This window comes from Cyprinodon variegatus, unplaced genomic scaffold (genome assembly GCF_000732505.1).
Source record: "Cyprinodon variegatus isolate N-32 unplaced genomic scaffold, C_variegatus-1.0 Scaffold863, whole genome shotgun sequence".
Classification (NCBI taxonomy): Eukaryota; Metazoa; Chordata; class Actinopteri; order Cyprinodontiformes; family Cyprinodontidae; genus Cyprinodon; species Cyprinodon variegatus.
Window position 1 is genome coordinate 156,157 of NW_015151316.1, and position 20,308 is coordinate 176,464.

The 20,308-nt window shown below is 38.4% G+C and overlaps 1 protein-coding gene across 4 annotated transcripts in view; it reads right to left on the minus strand.

Moving 5' to 3' along the window:
* LOC107099368 (septin-7-like) overlaps nucleotides 1-20,308 on the minus strand; it is a 54,843-nt gene that overhangs the window by 31,204 nt on the left and 3,331 nt on the right. For 2 of the 4 annotated variants that reach the window (XM_015397452.1, XM_015397454.1), the window contains exon 2: nucleotides 14,217-14,313. In XM_015397452.1, coding sequence (XP_015252938.1) covers nucleotides 14,217-14,313 — 97 coding nt within the window. Of the gene's footprint in view, nucleotides 1-14,216; nucleotides 14,317-20,308 lie in introns of all 4 variants that reach the window. The other 2 variants (XM_015397450.1, XM_015397453.1) reach the window with 1 other exon arrangement.

Consider the following 20,308-nt stretch of genomic DNA (forward strand, 5'->3'; position numbering starts at 1 on the left):
ACATTGGCTTTTCTGGTTGACTCTCTTAGCAGGATGATGTGACTCTTGATGCCATCTTGACTAAAACAAACAGCAGGAAATTAAGTCTTTACATCTGTTTTGACTGAATCTATAAATGTGGATCTTTAATTAAATTAATTGTCCAAACAACACGTTAATCAACATGTTTCCATAGGATGTGAATCATCTTGCAGGTAAAAGAAAAAAGTGAAACCTCATAATGAGGTGAGTGGATTTTTCTATGCAGAACTAATTATGCACCTTGAAATGTTTACTAGGGTTACAAACCAGGTATTTCAATGGGATTTAAGTGACGGAGAAACTATATTAGAGCATTATAGTGGAGTGGAAGCAAATGTGGTGTATTTCACGGTGACTAATCTCCCCCCTTTGTTATCGTACTGCAGTTCTTTGCTTCAGTGTGACTGGCTCGCAGAGGGAGCAGTTTCAGTAGATACCCAAGCTTCCCTCTCCCCAGACACAAGCTTCTCCTGGGGGGAAGCACAGCTCATTCCCAGGGATAAAGCTATGAGGAAGTTTAACCCTGGCTCAATACGTTATGTTCCGAGCCCCTGAACATCTCCCTACAGCTATCTGTATCTCTTGAGAAAACTATAGGTTGGGCATGCTGCAAATGTGGCCTTTTGTTAAAAAATGGCCGGCAATATGAACATTTTTTTTATAGCATGTCAGAAACCATGTGGAAATACAGAAAATAAGTGAAAAATCAAAAACCAGGCCTAAATCCAACCGAGAATTAAAATGTGAACATTTTGGTTTACAGATGTTGTCCATCCAATCTGACTGAGCTAAAGTTATTTAGCAGGATCAGAGCCTGACTGTGAAATGTGCTTCTATACGGTAGCATCCGTTTATGTTTCAGAGGCTTACAGAGTGATGGAAGCAGAGGGTCACAGTGGGAGTTTAACTGCCTGGGGGCAGGTCTGTCCCTATTAGCAGCCCTCTTGTTCAGCTTTAATTAAATATTGGTTCAACTTGACAAGTGGAAATGGACTGCCAGCTCTGAGTAAACAGACTAATGACCTGAATCCCAGAGACGGATGGCTCACCCTTCCAGCTCACTCCTGCTGTTAATATCCCGCCTCTGAGTGACTTCATCTACTTCCAGCTCACATCTATGTGCCTTTTTAGATTTAGTGCTGTTAGAAATATGAATTATAACGTCACACTGTGCTTTTACGGCTTTATTGCAGTTCAGGGAGATTGGTATCGACTGTTGTCACATTCAGAGGAAACTCAGCCATCAAGTTTGTTGCTGATCAGTCATGTGGATTATTTATAAGTAGGTGGTCAGCATACAATTCGTAATGTTCAGTAAAAATACAATCTAAAGTATTCAGGTATGAATAATTTATTTCATTTAAAAACAAGAAGAAACACTCATTATTACTGCTGTAAGATAGAATGCATCCAAACAATGAGTCTCCATAACATTACTTTTTATTGGAATTTACTCAGAGTTAACATGTTTAAAGAACAAACTCTACTTTAAGTTGCAGTTTTGTAATAGATTATTTTTTCTGAATATTTTTTGTCCATTCTACTCTGTATAATGACAGCTAGGGCTGCACCAAAAAGAAAATTCTTGAACGAAATCGAAAATAAAAATATAGGAAACAAAGGCCGAATACCGAAACGCTGAAAGAAATTATGTCAAATATTAAAACAATAGCATTTTTGGCTACAATATGTTCTAACCATACATTTTAACTCTAATGTCATTATTTTCTTAAACCTCAAGGAATTTCAATAAATCAATAAAAAAGTATCAAAATATAAATTTTTCTTCTTATTCCCTTTAGAATCACTGGGAAACTTGTGTTTTCAAACAGGTCCGGCACAGAAGGACTGTTCGGTGTCAGTTTCCTTTTTCATCTCCTATTCTTGTCCTATATGGTGGTGGGGATGTTTGGATCTCTATGACATTTTGTGCCAATGCACTCAGATAGATGTGCAGCGTTTAAACTCCTTTCCCTTCACTTGCCCCATTGAGAGTTTCAGCCGTTTTGTTTCGGTGTTAAATGTCCATCGGCCAATTTTCGGTGGCTGAATTTTTGGTGCATTACTGATGACAACACAGGGTTTAACAATTGAATAATAGCTGGCTATTAATTGTTAATAAGTGTCATGACTGGTACCATCCTGGTCTTTTCCCACTCCGTATTTAGGAGTTATTTTCATACAGAGGACTTTGTCTTTTAGGTGCAGGTGATGCGTAGCAGCTCTCGTTCAGCCAGCTTTAGAAAGCTACCATCAAGCTGGCCCTTTCCACAGCTTCAGACTGTATTTTAAGTGTCACAAACCACTGATTAGATGCTAATTTAGTGCTTCAACAAGTCTCTGTTGATGCATCTTGATGCATTTGGGGATGTATTTGATCACAAAAAATGGGAAAGACAATAACTAAGTATTTATTTATATAATACAAATCATTATGATATTCAACGTAGTTCTGTTGGAGCCTAAAGAGCACCAGGGTATGATGATTCCAGCACTGGGTATGATGAGCAGACAGAAGTGGACGTGGCAGCATCTGCTGGCAGTACCACTGAACCATTAAAAAAACAGATTGTGAAGATATACATAGCTACTTAATAGAGACCTACTGTCCTGCAGTGTCTCACAGTAACACAACACCTCTGTGTGGAAATCATTATTAGATCAGTCGTTCTACAGCAATTCAAGGTTCTAGTAAATCCTCCACAGAGACTTCTATCAGAACATTTAGGGAACATTTTTTTTCCAAACAAATACAAACATGAACACAGCATTAAGGGGAAAACTACTTGATCAATCAAGATCAATAAAGAATATTTTTTTATGTTCCTCAACTATAGAGTCTCATACAACTATCAACTTTGCTGACACATCTGAACGCCTCGGCTGCTTTAGCTTCCGGTATTCCAAGCACTATTCCAATCTTAACCCTCTTGGAATCAAGTATTCTTTTGTGTTTTTTTTACATTTGATCTTGAACTTGCATTTTTTTCACACTGCGCTGGTAGATGGTAACTGGCTTGGTCGAGGTAGGCTACTTCTTTGTTTATCACCGTAGCGCATGTACAGCATCATGCCTCTGCTGCTATTGTAAATATTAAAAAAGGACTTTTCCTACACTCAGTTTCTCAGTAGATAAAGCCCTTTCTGTATATTTACAATAGCATACAAAATAACTTTGTATGTAACCAGAGTGAGATACTAGTAAGCAAATTTAAAAATGTATTTTTACATTTGCCTTGGCATCTGGTTATATCGCTATCGGTGATTAATATGTTAGTTATTTTGGCCAGGCTTTGATCTTAGGAGCATCAGTGTTATACTTAGGTTCATTATGTGCCTTCTTTACAAGTCTTCTGTTTTCTTTCCCATTGCAATAAATATGAAAGAAAAGAAGACACTTATTGCTGCTGCCCAGATCCTAAATAATACATATACTGTATGCATTTAAATAAAACCAGCTGGACCGAGAGCAGCAGAAAAACAAACCAAGAAACAGTCACAGCGGGATTCCCGTGAGATTCCTGGCATTCCTATTTTTTCTCTCATTTTGTCCCTGCCGCTATCAGCCAGGCCAGAGGCAGCAGCTGCCCCCCATCACATCCTGACGGGACTTCAGACTAACACTCAACACAAACATACACACCTCTAACAGACATGTGTGAAGACTGAACCATATACTGTGAAATGGGGGTTTCTGGGGAACACAGAAGCCTGAAGAAAAAAACAAAAAAAAAAAACAGAAGAACATCAGTCACAGGCAGACTGATGGGAGGAAAAGTATTTTGTGAACAATAGCCTGCTGGAGAGGATAATCGTCCATTAAATGGTTAAAGGGAACCAAGTGAAACAAAGGGCAAAGGTTATCTTTTAGGGAAAAGATAAAAATCTGCATGTCTGACAGATCCTACGGAAGAGCCACAACCTGAAACAAATCTCTGTGTGGACCCATTCTCCCTCCATCTGGGAGGCTGGCTGGCACTTTTCTCTGACTTTATTCTTCCTTTTAAAATTAGAGGGCGAGTGTTCTGATGCAATCCAATGAGCCTGGGACCAACTCTGACAGAATTGGCACATGCTGGGTCAGAACAGACATGTGCGTCTCAAAATAGAGGCTGAGAGCGAACGGGAGCAGAAGAAAGAAGAAGAGTGAGGGAAACAAAAATACAGATTTGCCTGAAGTCATTTAACAAAGCGTGTGTGGACATGCAGAGATGCACAACCTCGTTTTACCAAACACACACATGTACAGAGATGCACTCTGACATATTAGTCCACAAAGGGTGCCGAGTCCAGAGGCAGTGAGGAGTCTTAGTGAAGAAGGTTTGTAAACAGGATGATGTAGTTCTCTATTGGTGGTTGATGGCAAACAAAACCAACCAAGGAACTGGAAAGATCAGACAGCTGAAAAACTGATTTTGTTGTTTCATTCAAAAGGTTGAAAATATAGTTGAGCTGAGCATATTTAACATTTATTTAATCCAGTAGATATGACACCATTGGATGAATGATGCTGATGAACTATTACTGAGAATCTGACCTGGGCATGAACCCGAAAGTCAGGTCTAGAGTTTCTCATTATACAAAAAACAAGCCAGTATAGGCAGAACAAAAGTAACAGTTAAACAATGTCACAATGTCTGCTTTGTAGGCCTCAAGTAATCAGGTCCCAGTAAATCCACAAACTCTGGTCCAGAGATTTTCGCTGGAAAACCAACTCAGATTCAAAATCAACTGTTATGTTCTACCTTTCTTCCATTTAGGTCTCAAACATTGAGGAGCCATATCATGTAAAATTGTTACAACAAAACATTGGAATCAGGTTTCAAGAACTTCAGGTGAGAAACACAGTAGACTGCCAAGTATTTAGATTTCAGCTCTTTTTGTTTTCCCAATCATTTGTCATTCACTGGAACTCGACACCTGATGCTCTGACTTGTCACAGCAAGAAAACCCAGATGTTACTAACAACGGTTACTATCTTCCATTCAGCCATCTCAGTTAATAAGCATGGGTATGTAGAAAATTCTCACGGTATGACTATTTCGAGGGAAATAAAACCCAGTTTCAGGACACCAAATAAAATAAAATCATTATTTGATTGCATTTTTAAAAGTATCCACTAGTTGAACATTTTGGCCTAAACATGTTTTTTCTTCTAACTTAAAAATGTACATTTGTGATACTGAAAAAACTCAATTACTTCAAAATCATATACCCTAATACCCCATTTCCACTAACCTTTTTTAAAACCATTCTGAGCATGGTAACTGAGATAACTGACGAGTGTAAATAAACACATCAGAACTGGACCGTGCCAGACACAACCAAACCGGGCAAAATCTAATACTAGTTCAACAGTAGAGCTTGGCACGAGCTGTTGGGGCTAGGTTCTCTGATAACAAAGAGCGCATTAGCAGACCATGACATCTCCTATTTACAGTCAGCTGACTCATTTCGCGGGTTTTTCGGCTTGTTCAGCTTTGCTGTTCACAGATCACTTCACCTGTTCACAACAAGAACTGCTTCTCAGCCTATTAACAATAAATGGCATCAAAAGAGCGTGGTGCAACCTGGGATGATGCAGAGATCCGACAAGGATGCTTTACTCACCTGACATTACGCAAATGACGAAATATCACTAATATAAACAAACATAAGTTTCAGAATGTGCTGCCGTTTTAATTCCCACCTTGAGAGCTGTATAGGAGGCGAGGAACCTTGCTAGCGTGATGTGTAAGTGGTCAAAGAACCAAGCTTTTTTTTTTTTACTGAGCAATGCATGCTAGATTGATGATTTGGGTAAATATGGACTGGACTCTAGCTAACAGTGTACAGGAAGGCTAACATTAGCGGAGTTGTTTTTTTCATGGTATTGTGTTTTATGTCCTTTTTGACGTCCTTTTTGACGATGCCACACTGTTCCACTGCCTCAAAGTTTTCATGAGCCGTTAAACATGAGATGTTTGTTGAAAGGAACAAATATGATCAGCTTGTGACTTACTGTTTAGTAAATTAGCTAGAGCTGACACAATTAGCTAGAGCTCATATGAAATCAAATCAACTCTTTAAATTGACAGTAAAGCATATTTCAGTTGTAATACATTGCTCTAATATATTCAGAAAATGTTTTGATCCTGATGCTAAACATAAGCAGCCTGAGTTAGAAATGTAAGCTCTTCATAGCATAGCTCTCTATCTGTGTTAGCATCACCTAGCAGCAGCCGCACGGAGTTTTGCTGAACGGAGCTTGCGCTAACCGACAGAGCATACATAATTTACCCAGTAAACGGAAACTGCATTGTTATTGCCGGTGTCTCTGCAACGACAATGTTTTATGTCATATGGCAATGTTCAGGCACATGATGTTGCACAGCCACGTGATGTTGCGCATTACTGTGGCTGTGCAGGGCCCGAGCAGATCTGACCCCCCAAGCAGGTACCTACAATGTTAATGTCAGTTTGGCAGTATTTTATTTAAATTCATAAAAACTGAAAAGTAATTTTACTGTATTGTTTCTACATCGAAAATAAATATTTTCTCAAAAAGTATTTTGTTAAGAGATCCCTTTAAAAAGAACTTATATTGCTGCTGTCGTTTATATTAATATTACAGACTTATTGAGGTATATAATATTATTTTGCTTCTTATACTCCAAGTATTAATCTGAATATTCTTACACATGTTAGAGAGATGTCATAACTTCATCATGAGCTTGTTAAAAAACCAAGTTCCTCCTTGGATTGTGTAAAGCAGACAGTTGAGGCAATGGGAGGCTGCTTCAATCGGCTTGATAAGCTGCACAGGAGTCCTTCTGACAGTCAGAAGCAAAATCTTAAAGTTTATCCCTTTCTTTTGGGAGATAGAGCAGAGAAAGAATTCATGGTGTATCTGTTGGATTCATACAGCCAACAGGCTCAACCAAAGTTAGATATTAGATATTCATCAGTTTATTGGTATGAATGTTTTCTGATTTCAAAAGTCAACTAAACCAGCTAGAGTAAATATGCCTAGAATGACACCCCTTTCTGTTCCTTTCTAACAACCTTACAGAGATGTCTTTTTTTATATAACTGAACCAATAATATGTGTGCATAACCTATACATTTTTGTTTTTTTAGTTCTTATTTTCTTTAGATATATAAACCATCACTTCACCTCATAAGAGCAAAGACAGACCTTTTTAATGTTACCTGCTGTACCTACATATCTGATGCAAAGACCCCTTTTAGACAGAGCCATAAGCCCATAAAACAAAGACAACCTGTTTAATCTCCACATACTGTATTTTTTCACTGAACATAAACCACTGTTATAATTTCAGAAAAAGTTACTTAAATTTCTAACGCAGTACAACAGAAACCAAGAGAAATATTATTAATAAACTCAGTGATTGCTGGATACCAGTCGCTGTCAGGTGGTTTATGTTTCAGTTTGTGTTCTTCCATTGGGTTAAACTCAGACCTCATAAAAATGAGGAAATACAACCAACCACAGATCGTCAAAAGCCACCAACCTCGGACAGCTATTAGTTCTTTCAGAATTACTTCTGCTAAAAATAGGAAACAGTTTTGGTAAACAGCAGCATAATTATTCTTACAACATACTAACAATGCATGGACATGCAGACATGATCTCTCATCTCAGCCTCTTAAGCATGAAGTCATTTTTTCCCTGCAAATTAATCACCCAACACCCTTTTCATTCAACTTTACCACTGCATTAAAATTTGGTAAGTAATATAGAAAGCTCATTCACAATCAAACGCATTAGTTGAGATAAATTCTGTTTATTAATTATTAAAAAAATAAATAACTAAATTCAAATATCAAACTTAGTAGGGATTAGACTCGCACTGGTCAATCGGTAGTGTTAGGAAATCGTATGGTATTCACGTGATCGGCCACGAGAGGCGACCGGCCGATTATTATGAAGACCATTTATTTGTTTGTTTTGGTCAGAGTGCCCAAAACAGGGGGATGAATCATCCGGACAACAGAGGGAAGAGTAGACAGGAGAAGGACTGAATAATTCTGCTGGGGAAACAGAACGTTGAATGCAGGGCAGAGGCTACTGCTGGCCGGGAGTAGGACAGCAGCACTTTGGAGAAGCCAGCCAGGGAGAATGAGCAGAGAGGCTAACATCTAGAGGCTAACCGTCGGGAGTGGAAGAATGACATGGGGCTCAACCTGCGGGGAGCGGGGAGCGACGGAGACTGTTAGTTGGTGTCTACGCTGGAGGAAGGATGATGAAACAGTCTTTCTAGGGCTAAATTAATATTGCTTTTTTAAAAGCTACCTACAAACCTCTTAAAAGCATTCCTGTTTCATCCTTTGATAAAAAAGTAAGTCTCCGCTGCCTATATGTCCCATAGTTTTGATACCTAATGAGACAATGTCAATGTGCATGACACAGCAGTTTGACGGAAGATTTGACGTGATCGCCGGTTGGCAGACATTGATCGTTACAATCAGCCCTCGGCCCTCAAAATAATAAGCAGTGCATATCTAGTAAGGATGCACTGATATGAAAACCAGGGCTGATGTTAATATTGGTCTGTCTACATGCTGGCCATTCAATTTTGGTTGGGTAATGGAGTTGCCAAAGACTCGTAAACAGGCTCGTAAACTTTTTTAAAACCAAACTACATTTACAAAGGCTGTAGCTGCTCACCCAATGTGCTGTAAACAGAATCAACTTGTTTAAGAAAAACAATCTTTCCATCTAAAATGCAGACTTTAGAGTAATATATCGCTCAGGAAAAAGCAGCAAATCAGAAGTCACGGTTCCTCTGGAGGCAGACCTAGTCCCGCCTCCCTGACTTTGATGGATGTGTGACGGTTAATTAAGTTAAATTAATTTATGGTGTGGTTTAGAGCAGGAACATGAAATTAGTTATTTAGTCAATAAATAATTATTTTTACTTCCTGTACTAGAACAAATATTTTATAAAGGTCCCTATAGATAATCGCACATTTATCAAATAAATTCTCAATTGCCAGTTTCAATAAACCAATGACGAATTTAAATAATTAATTAATAAGTTATGTATTTATTTATTGCATTTTGGCAATCGTTACCCTCCATGGATTGTAGAATTTAAGTGAATAATACTATTACATTCTTATATGTATTTACTAAATGCTGTGGGCTCTAAGGCAGCCATACCATTTGCTAATGAGATATCTACAAAATCAGACTTAAGAAATTGCTGAGCATACATAGCTAAGCGTTCGAGATGAGACATTCAGACGAGCATAAGGATGATTAAGTAGCCACATGAACAGTCACAGAACCAGGATGAAGTAACAGGGTGTGTATTTGCTTTGTGACTATCAGCGCATGTGGTTAAGCCAGCAGATTAACTACACCAAATCCTTCTTTCATTCACTTCTTTCTGCAAGGTCAGTAGGCAAAACGGTCAATCCTAAGCTAGTCAGACCGTCTTATCTGGACATGCAGAGACACACATTTACTATGAGCACACAATGCTCGCCAGATTACAGGAAAACAACAACAAGCAGGAAGACAGCACGACCAAGAGGCGAACCGTTTTCAAATCAAACAAGGATCAGCCCGACAGATAAACTAATCTAGCAGGAAAACAGATACTGAACTGTGAAAGGCAGCCAGAGGCCACTCATTTGCTTTGCTAATTGCTGCTAAATGTTTCAGTTGGATCCTAAATACACTAATGATATGCAAACACATTTAAAATAGCTCAAAATGTATTTTATTTTTTTTCCATTTGACATCTTATCTTATTATTTCAACTCTGTGTTCAGCTCAAAATAATATACAATAATAAACTGACAAAAATAGCTTTTATTCTTTATATCTATAACTTTAGGCCATCTTGCAAGGACTTATGAAATCCCCATGCTAGCTCTGCTTGCAGTGGTCAGGCTCCTACACAGCATCTTCTGCGCTATCCCAGGTTGCTGACAGAGCTATTAAGTATGGGTCTCATTACACATCATAAGCAGCGTGAAACAGGCATCACTTCCCCTCTCCTCCGAGCTCGGATCTGACTCTCACCTCTGTTCAGATCTCTATGCTGGCGCTGGATCCCACTAATCTTTCCAAGAGTTTCTTTTCAAAGTGCCAGATGAACAAAGGGGGGCAGGAAGCAGCTTTTTCCCCAAAAGAGTGAGGGGAAGAAGAGCAGAACAGAGGGGAGGGAAAGAGGAAAAACCCAGCAGACAAGAAGTTTCTGGTGGAATCCTAGTTAGGGAGGGATGGGCTGACAGAAAACCAAAACTGCTCTGTGGTAGCACAGAAAGCAAGAAATGACCCTCGTAGTTATGCTTTAGGTTTTGAAATAAAACCATTTAAAATAAATGGCTATCTAGCTTGTAGATATAGGGCTGACATCTACTTGAAAGACGTCAGCCCTGCACATGAACATGCATGTATTAGTGTTTCATATATTTAGAGATTTACAGATTTCTCATTTTTAAAGGTTACATTAAAATAGACTCTAAAACAAAGATTTTACATTTTTGACAGACTAATCAAAATACTAATAAAATAAAAGAATAGAATTTGATTTATTACGATAGTTAAAAATTATCTGTTATAAAAAAAAAAAAAAAAAACAAAAACAAAAAAACAGCTTGCCCCTGTTCTTTACTCACTGAAAGCAGGTCTCTGAAACAAGCAAAGTTTTTACAGTTTGGGAAGAAGTTCAGCAAGTGCAAGGACCAACATTCACAGCCTGCCTCGTCCTGCAGCTTCAGCTCCTTAAATCACAACACCATCAGCTTCCACATCCAAGGAGGACATTTCTTTCTCCCCTCTATAATAAGGTATACAAAGGACTGAGTAGGATGAGAGGACTTGGCCTCTCTGCTTTTAATTAGAGTGTTTAACCTTTGACCTCAGACCCTTATTGGACATACAAACAGCTGCATTTTCAGAGACACTTTGGACATTTCTCAAATTCCTGCTGGTGTCTGTAAGCTGGAGCTGTAGGTTAGTGTTTAAGGTTTGAGGAAGTATTTGCTGAGCAGGAGGTCAATAACAAGATAAATGGGGATAAACAACTGAATGATATCAATAAAAATATGTTTGATGAATGATTTAGAATTTTACTGAACTCTGATTAAGAGCTGCTGTGCATTCTGGGGGATGTAGGCAGAGTAAAGGATATAGGATCTCCACCTCTCATTTTTAGAGGCTATATTAAAATAGAGTTACAGTTTTAACTTCAATTCCAGCCGTTTCCCCTGGTCCATATTAAAGGCAAAGAAATAACTAATACATTATTAATGATATCAGGTGGTATAAGGGTTTATGTAGTAGCACTTTTTTTTTTTACCCATATCACATAGTCCTACAGGATGCAAAAAAAATAAACCCTTATTTACATTGATTATCATCTGCTTCTGCTCAGTCATCTGCTGCAAGCTGTGCTGTTCAGACATTCACACTGGATCAATTTAGGATCTGTTCATGCATCTGAAGACAAACAAAGCAAGAATTCACCTGTTTTGAACCAGGTGATCCTGTATGACTTCCTGTTTAGCTCAATCAGGTCTTTCTGCATAGAGCTCTATGAAAAATAGACTGAAGGACGTGCATTGGTGGCGCAGTGTTCAGCGCACACGACCCATGTATGAAGGCCTTAGTCCTCGAAGCGGGCGGCGGGGTCGAATCCAACCTGCGGTCCTTTCCCGCATGTCTCTCCCCCGCATGTCTCTCCCCCTTTCTCATACCCCCTTTCCTGTCAGCCTAATGTCCATAAAAACGAGCCACTAGTGCTGTAAAAACTCAAAAACAACAAAATAGACTCAAACCCCATCTGTGATGGACTGCTTTTCGTCATGATGCAATGTCACCAAATCTGGGAATTGCTGTATTGATGTTGAAGAACAAAAAAAACAGGTAATGGACCCGATGAGTTTTGGGGGCAAAGGTACCTAGATGTCCTAGCAACAGGACTGTCAGATTATAGCCAAAACAGCATTAATACACATTATCTTGGGCCACAGATGAGCCTTTGCAGCAGCTGGACCATAAACACACCTCCAACACAGAGACTTTTCATGGAGGGTATGACCAGACAGTTTGGATTGCAAAGAGGAGCTAATTGGCCTTGGACTCTCAAGAGCTCTCTTACTGGAATTATTCTCAGGAGAACAAGACACTTCTGGAAATAACATGAAAATTGGGCTTTTGGGGCATCATCAGAACACAAAGATTTTAAAATCAACCCATTTTAGAGGAATACATGTAAGAAAAAGTTTCTCTTCTTGTGCAACAAAGATACTTGTTGTTTTTTAGCTTTTGGCCAGGTTCCCTTTCTGCTTTTGCTGCATTTGTTCTGTTTTCAACCTTCAGACATTTTGTCCAAAATAATTAGTATTTTTAATCCATCTTTACCAATGAATCTATTGTCCATTCCATAATTATTTACAAGAACACAACTGTTTACATTCAAACAATTATGTAACAAATGTTTTGACAAATATGTGATCTAAGTAGGAGTGTATATTTGAAACAGCTTGGTCACCCAGGCTCATGGAGGTTTTCCAGTATTTTGAAACACTCAATATCACACAAATGAACGTCATCCACCTCCTCCAGTTTGGGTCATAAATGACACAGTAAAGATAAATTTAGATGTGAATAAAACATATGTTCCCAAAGTTCACTGTCTAATCGTCTAAAAAATTTCCAGCAAAACTAAACCTTAAGTTTGCAGGGTTCTCACCAAGCTTTTTTGAGTGTAGCAGAGGTGGGTTATTCTATACTACACTGATCAATTTCTTTGTTAATCTTTGTTTCTAATTAAGCCCACTCATTTTTTCTAGGACTTTTCTCAGACTGACTAAGGGACGTTGCTCTAATCCACCTGCAGCTATGCACCAGCACAGCAATGCTGCTTTATTGGGAACAAAAATAAGTAAATAACCTTGTAATTTGAAGCTTTCCCAGAGCTTTTCTCCCATACATGTGCAAATAAGGTTGTCAATGTTTTCACAGTTTCCTTGGCTGTTATGCTCTTTCTAAAGTCTGTGCATTGGTTTAATTTCAGTATAATTTGGACAACTTTCCATTTAACCAGCATTTGTGCAGAAATGCACAGGACAGACAACTGGGTGAGGGTGCCCAGATGTCAGTCAAAGTTGCCGAAATTGCAGTGTAGTGGGGTCAAATTTAAGCATTAAAATAATTCAGCCTTACAACAAAAGCCAAGTCACTGCAAAACTCCATCCATCCATCCATCCATCCATCCATCCATCCATCCGTCCATCCGTCCATCCGTCCATCCATCGGCAAAAAGAAATCACGCAAATACACCTGAGGCCAACTTAGACGTGCTAAACAAGCTAACAGTGATGTTTTTTTGGACTATGGGAGGAAGCTAGAATACCCTGAGAAAACCCACTTATGTCCAAGGAGAATATGCAAACTCTACACTGAAGAACCCTCTGCTGGGAATTGCATCCAGGACCTTCTTGCTGCAAGTAGACATTGCTACAACCTGCACCGCCAGCCAGCCCATCACTGTAGACCTTTTCAGTCAAAAGAAAGGGACCAAAATCCAGCTTTTATTTTAAAGTAAAGGAAGAATATAGCAACATTTATGTTAAATATAAAACTCTTTACCGTACCAATCTATTTTACACTAGATATGTTTAACGGCTCTGTAGATCTTGTTGTGTAAAATCAATATTAATTAGAACTCGCATTGATCACTATTCAATATGTTAAAAATATCACAGCCAGATCCGCTTCATGTCCATTAAATTCCTTCATGTTAGACTTTACCTTCCTGCCCCTGCTTGACTTTGGCAACTAACATCATTGGGAGTTTCAACCCTGCAGCTCGCATTTCAATGGTTTAAACACATAAAAGTGTCAATAAATACCCAGAAGTTAACAGTAAACTATAGAATATCTTAAGGTTTTAACATTTTCCCTGACCAAGCTGCAGTCTAGGGGATTTTATAAAAGCCAAGCCGCAAAGGACATCACCTTTCAGCAGAAACTGCTCTTTAAATTGTCAACTTGTTATCCTTAACATCTGAGTACACAGGATACCACACATGTTTCCAGTTTTGTCAATCTGCCTAATGACTGACACCATTTGGTCAGCTGTGCATGTGTGCCTCCAGCTCTTTGCATTCAGCAAAAACAAAAAACTTTTTCATGTCAAACTTGTGGTTTAATGCAGATGTTTCCAACTTACCAACAACCATTAACGTAAACTCAAACCCTCTCTTGACAGACTTCCGATAGACCTGGTTTGGGAGATTGGCGAAGCCCACATACCCCTCTAGGTTCCGCTGCTGAAAGAAAAGATAGATAGAAGATAGATTTCTGTTAATGCACATTATGAGGCACGAATGACAACAGAATGTTAAGCATGAATAAGTTCAAATCTAATAAAATTAAGGGATAAATAAAAGACAGAAAGATGCATGTAAACATGAAAATCTACTTTTCAGGACTTATTTTTTTTTTACACACACACATAAAAATATCTAGCAATAAAACAAGGCGAAAAAAAAGCTTGCTTCTTTTTAAAACCTGTAATTAGCATTTTTGCTGTGCTACAGCAACAGGAGCCCTTTCAACTTAAGTGCAGCTGGTATAAATACAAGTCAGGGAAAAAAGGGTTGCAGTAGTGGGGCTTGGTTGGAGTGGGGTGGGGGGGCTGAGACCTGAAACCTTTCACTGGAAAACAATGGAAATATCAACTAATTTCATGCAAGAAAACTAAAACAGAGATATAAGATAAGAAAAAAAATCAAATGTTCTATTAGAGATCTATAGAGCAAAATGAAGATATCATAAACTGCAAAAGTCCTACGTGTTCAGTCATGTCCATCATGTATGATAGGCTGTGAGGATGGAAGCTTGTCACAACAAAGGTAACTCGTCATCTCCTCTCTCTGCCTCTATCTCTCAGCCTGTTATCATTACAAAACCCCTCCAATCACCATGCAGTGTTCTGCACGCCACATGAGGCAAACACAATTGATTGTTGGCCTGTCAGGCTCTGTCATGCATGGCATAGAGGGAAATGTGTAGAAGTGACAAACCTGCTGATAATTTACAGCCCAATGGTCAACAGCATCAGGCCTTTTTAAATCATACCTGTTTTAATGCACCATAAGAACTAAACCTGAGCTCCACCTCTTTGTCTCTCATATACACAGAGAGAACATAATTGACTTAACAACTAAAATGTATTTCAGATGCTTTTGACAAAGGTGCAAATATAAACTAACAGATTTGATTCTTTAGGATTCATCAAAGGTCACATCAGTGTCATATAACTGCAATGTGATGCAAAGTGTGTCCAATGTGACAGGCAAAATTTTCCACAAAGTTACAGAGTGATATTGGAGAAATTTCAACTGATATTTCAACATTGTTTAGGAAACTAAATGCCAATATTAAGGAAGTTGACACCAAATTTTTAACTGTAAAGACTAAAATTTGCTTACAAAAGAAGATAAGGGGGAGGCTTAAAGTACACTATAAGTTTGTAGTTTTTATAAATGCACGTTGTAAGTAAGGATTCAACCCCTCCTTTTTATTTTCACCTTTATTGATACAGGTGGTCTCAATGAGATCCAGCAGGGGCTCTGGGGGCATGCTCTCCTAAGTAACTGCTGGATAACTCCAACCCCCCAGCGTTTTTACAGTCACTGACCATTTATGGATTCTAAACTGTGCATTTTGCAGAAATGTCTATCCCTGCTACCAAATCAACATCAATGAGTGATCAAATGTAACTCCTTCAAGTGTCAGTCAAGCATAAATTTGAGCGTGAATCCACGCGAGACTTTTTACCCTTTAAATGTACCTATACATGGGGGTCAAAGACAAAAAGCGCTGTTCTAAGCCCTTATTATTTTGCAAATATTCAAGCTTCAACGAGATTACAGACATTAGCTGTCATGGAGGCTGTTTAAAGTTATAGTGGAGGATTTTTTTTCCCCGGGTTGATCATCAAAATAAGTGGTCGTCATAATTGTCAATCATTCGGATGATATGTTTACATAAGGCCGTCCTACATGCTCGTCCCCATTTTCACTTACCAGAGGCGAGTCTGACATAGTGCAAAAAAAATTTGCAAATCATTTCTTGTAAAGTAAGCTTGTATGTGCGATGCAAACAGCAACTTTTAAACGGAGCGTGCACGAGGAGAAATGGGCTTGTGCACGCTCTCGTACTGGTTTAATAGTCGTATCCTTTCCGGAGCGGGTACAGGTTTATGCATGTGCATTTTTTTTTTTTTTTAAGTTTCAAAACTTTGCGAAAATCCTCCATTATACCTTTAAGATAACATAAAATTTCTTACAGTGACAAAAATCAGACTTAAATAAACTGAGTTGAAATTAGTTCTGCAAGTCTTGCAATATGGATAATATTTGCAAATGCTGCAGAGTCCACATCAGGCGCAATATCTCCCTGCTGTCTTCTTTCCTCTCTTTTTATCTCTTGCATTACTCATTATCGTTTTGGGTAATGCTTATGTCTGATGTGAGCACCTGTTGCTGTAAGAATGTGTCCAACAGGTTAATATTACATTAAGATGTAAAATACAAGTTGACAACATCTAGAATACATTACCCAGCAATTAATGCAATTCAAACAGTCCTTTGAGATTTGCATATTAGACAAACTATATTACAATGATGATATATCCCCTAATTAAAGTGAAGTTCAGAAAACAATAAAAAAAAACAGCATCTTGCTGGATGCATTTCCCAAAACCATGCCTTCATGCGAACACGGCCCACATGAACAAGGAAGCAAAAAGCTATGCAAATGTTGAAACATAATATTTTGACATTAATGACCGCTCCAAACCAGGAACAAAAAATTTCTACAGCTTTCGGTGTGGGTAAAAAACCTTAAGACTGAAGGTACCTCGCTAAGATCAACACAGAAGCTGGCAACAAAAGCCAACCACAATCTATTCGCCTCATCAATACTGTGATGCATGCAACTGAAAAGCAGGCGTAACTACTCCAAACAAGCCTGAGGCACTTTCCAGTGTTTCCATGTTTAATCCACCCACATTCACATGCTTTGAGAGTGTTACATAAAGCAGCACCTCTGAGGATCCATCCGTTCCCCTGCTGCTGCATTCCGAGTACCAACATGGTTTTTTTGTATTTAGTATAGTTACACACTATTGGTTCCAACTGACAGTGTTTAGCTTCAAAAGATTGTGAATGTAGGAGTGGATAGATGTAGAGCAGATCAGTTGGTACATGTTCGTTGTGAGAATTTATGGGTTACGATTCTAGAAAAGAAGCAGGGAAACTGGAACATGCTTTAAATCAACACAACTGAAAGAAAGCGAGGAAACGGTATGAGCAGCAGGCACGGGACTCAAAAAAGGGAAGTAATGGGGAGTGAGAAAGAGAGACCAGTCAGCACAGCCCCATCCCCCAGTGTGGTGATAGTAGCTGCCTGGCTCGCTGACATCATACTGCCAAGCCCCTCACCCTCCTCATTCATTGAGCAGCAGCTGATCCCCCGGCCTTCTCACTGCCTCCATCAGCTGTTTCAAGATTTCCATATTCCGTATAAATAATTTATGATGTACTGCTTTACTTAACAGAGCAAAGGGAGGGTCGAGTGCCACTGAAAACAGTGACTATGTTGGTGCCCTTTCTGTATTTTTAGCACTTAACCCACAGCTGTGTCTATCTTTCCATGCATGAACATTACCTTGTTATGCTGAAGAAAGCCACAGCCAGTCACCTTTGGCTTAACAAGCAGACAGATGGAGGAGGACAACAATGTGTAGCATGCATTGCAGTGAGTAATCCTTCATTTCTAAACACAAGTGACAGCGTAAAAAGCCCTAAAGAGTAAATGGCGTACACGGAGAGAGGAATGGCTTCTACATCGGAGCTTGTGTTAAGAGTTTTATAATTAACCGATACCAGAAACATTCAGAGGATATAAACCGACCTTAAAATGATGACATATAAAGGAGAGAAAACAAGATAAAAACAGAGTAAAAGGAACTGAAATACAAACAAGCCGCAAGGTGAACGAATGGTTCACACTCCGTTCTTGGTCTTAGGGTATCATGGAAGAATGCAGCTCACGTTATGTTTTTTTTCTTTCTACAATTCCCACAGTACAAAAATTTGCATGTTTAGTTAATTAGTCAATCTAGATTCCAAAAAGTTCTGGGAGTTTTTGTATGAATGGTTGTCTGTCCTGTGAGCCTCTTTTTTAAGTGATGGACTAATTACCAGTCCAGAATGACATTAGTGGTATTGGCATTTCTGGTATTGGTAGTGATCAATCTGTTCATTCGTCTGTCAATTATTCAGTGCATTCAGCAGCTATACCTTGAGATCATGTGTAGCGCATACCCTGCTGCTCCCTCCATCATCTGTACAATGTTACTTTTTTTTAATAATTATAAAAATAAAAAATAAAGGTTTTCTATTTGCTTTATTGAAAGGTTTAAAATGTCTTATTATTGTGTGATTCATATAATCATCCTATTTTATATGGAATTTCCCTTTGGGATTAGTAAAGTATTTTTGAATTGAATCTATCCAACAAAAATGCTCATTTTCAGGAAACTTTTTTAAATTGGACAGAAAGGAAATGCAAATAATGGTGTTTCCATTTAGTTTGATAGAAATTTAACTAATAAACACAAAGCGTACTGTCGTAGACATCACGTCGTCAAGCAAACAGGAAGTAGAGGCTGCAAACTAGCACTGACCTCACATCAGTATTGGAGGTAAGTTTTGATGACTGTGTTGCTATTGGGCAAGTTTTTCTTACATTAACAAGTCAGCTAGTTTCTTGTAGCCAGGCTTACACACATAACAGGAACATCCGGGAAGATAACGACAGAAGGGAACAGCTGATCAGTTATGTGAGTCAAAAGTTTTGCAAATTAACCCTTTTTTGCAAAAAACAGCTCAAATAAGTGTAAAAACATTTTTGCGAAGCTGAGAAATCTTTGGTGAATTTTGCCACTGCCATTGAGCTTTTCTAATACCTAACTTTAAACTGTAGAAAAAAACTGATAGAATTGCAATTTATTATTTAAGTCAGGTAACGGAAATGTTTTCAAGCCTCAAGTAAAAATGTGTTTCATTGCACAATCTCTGAAATACATATTCAGATTTCTGTTTTGATATTTTAATACGGTCAATATATGAAAAAATTAATAATGAATAGAATGAGCAGAAGATGTATTCTCATTTATGTATGTAAGCATCTATTCTTAATCTTCATTTGATTATTACGTCTGTTATTTGATACCGTCGGCTGGATTTCCTTAGACAGAAAGCTTTTTCAATGGATTAAAGAAGCATTACGTGTGTTCTGACCAAAGTATTAGCTTAATTTACTGTATATTAAATTCATTTCTGGGTCTATCACTTGACATCATTTGGCAACTATTGATGCTCTGACTGCTCAAAAACTCAGGAGTTGGAGCAATCATTAAGTAAACCAAGTGGCCTAGACTTCTTTATGGGAGTCTTAGTGCGCCCCCTAAAAAGTTGTGGTTAGACAACAAAGCAGATGACAGTTTATCAGACATATTTTTTTGGTTCGCTGGTGTAGCATTGTGATCTTGTCTGTACGAATTCTGACTTTTAAGTCAGAATTATCTCAGAATTCTGACTTTTATGTCAGAATTATCTCAGAATACTGGCTTTAACCTCAGAATTCTGGCTTTAACCTCAGAATTCTGGCTTTAACCTCAGAATTCTGGCTTTAACCTCAGAATTCTGGCTTTAACCTCAGAATACTGGCTTTAACCTCAGTATTCTGATTTTTATGTCAGAATAACTCAGAATACTGGCTTTAATCTCAGAATTCTGACTTTTATCTCAGAATTCTGGCTTTAACCTCAGAATTCTGGCTTTTATGTCAGAATTATCTCAGAATACTGGCTTTAACCTCAGAATACTGGCTTTAACCTCAGAATACTGGCTTTGACCTCAGAATACTGGCTTTGACCTCAGAATTCTGGCTTTCACCTCAGAATTCTGGCTTTGACCTCAGAATTCTGGCTTTGACCTCAGAATTCTGGCTTTGACCTCAGAATTCTGGCTTTGACCTCAGAATTCTGGCTTTTATGTCAGAATAACTCAGAATTCTGGCTTTGACCTCAGAATTCTGGCTTTTATGTCAGAATTATCTCAGAATACTGGCTTTAACCTCAGAATACTGGCTTTAACCTCAGAATACTGGCTTTAACCTCAGTATTCTGGCTTTGACCTCAGAATTCTGGCTTTTATGTCAGAATTATCTCAGAATACTGGCTTTAAC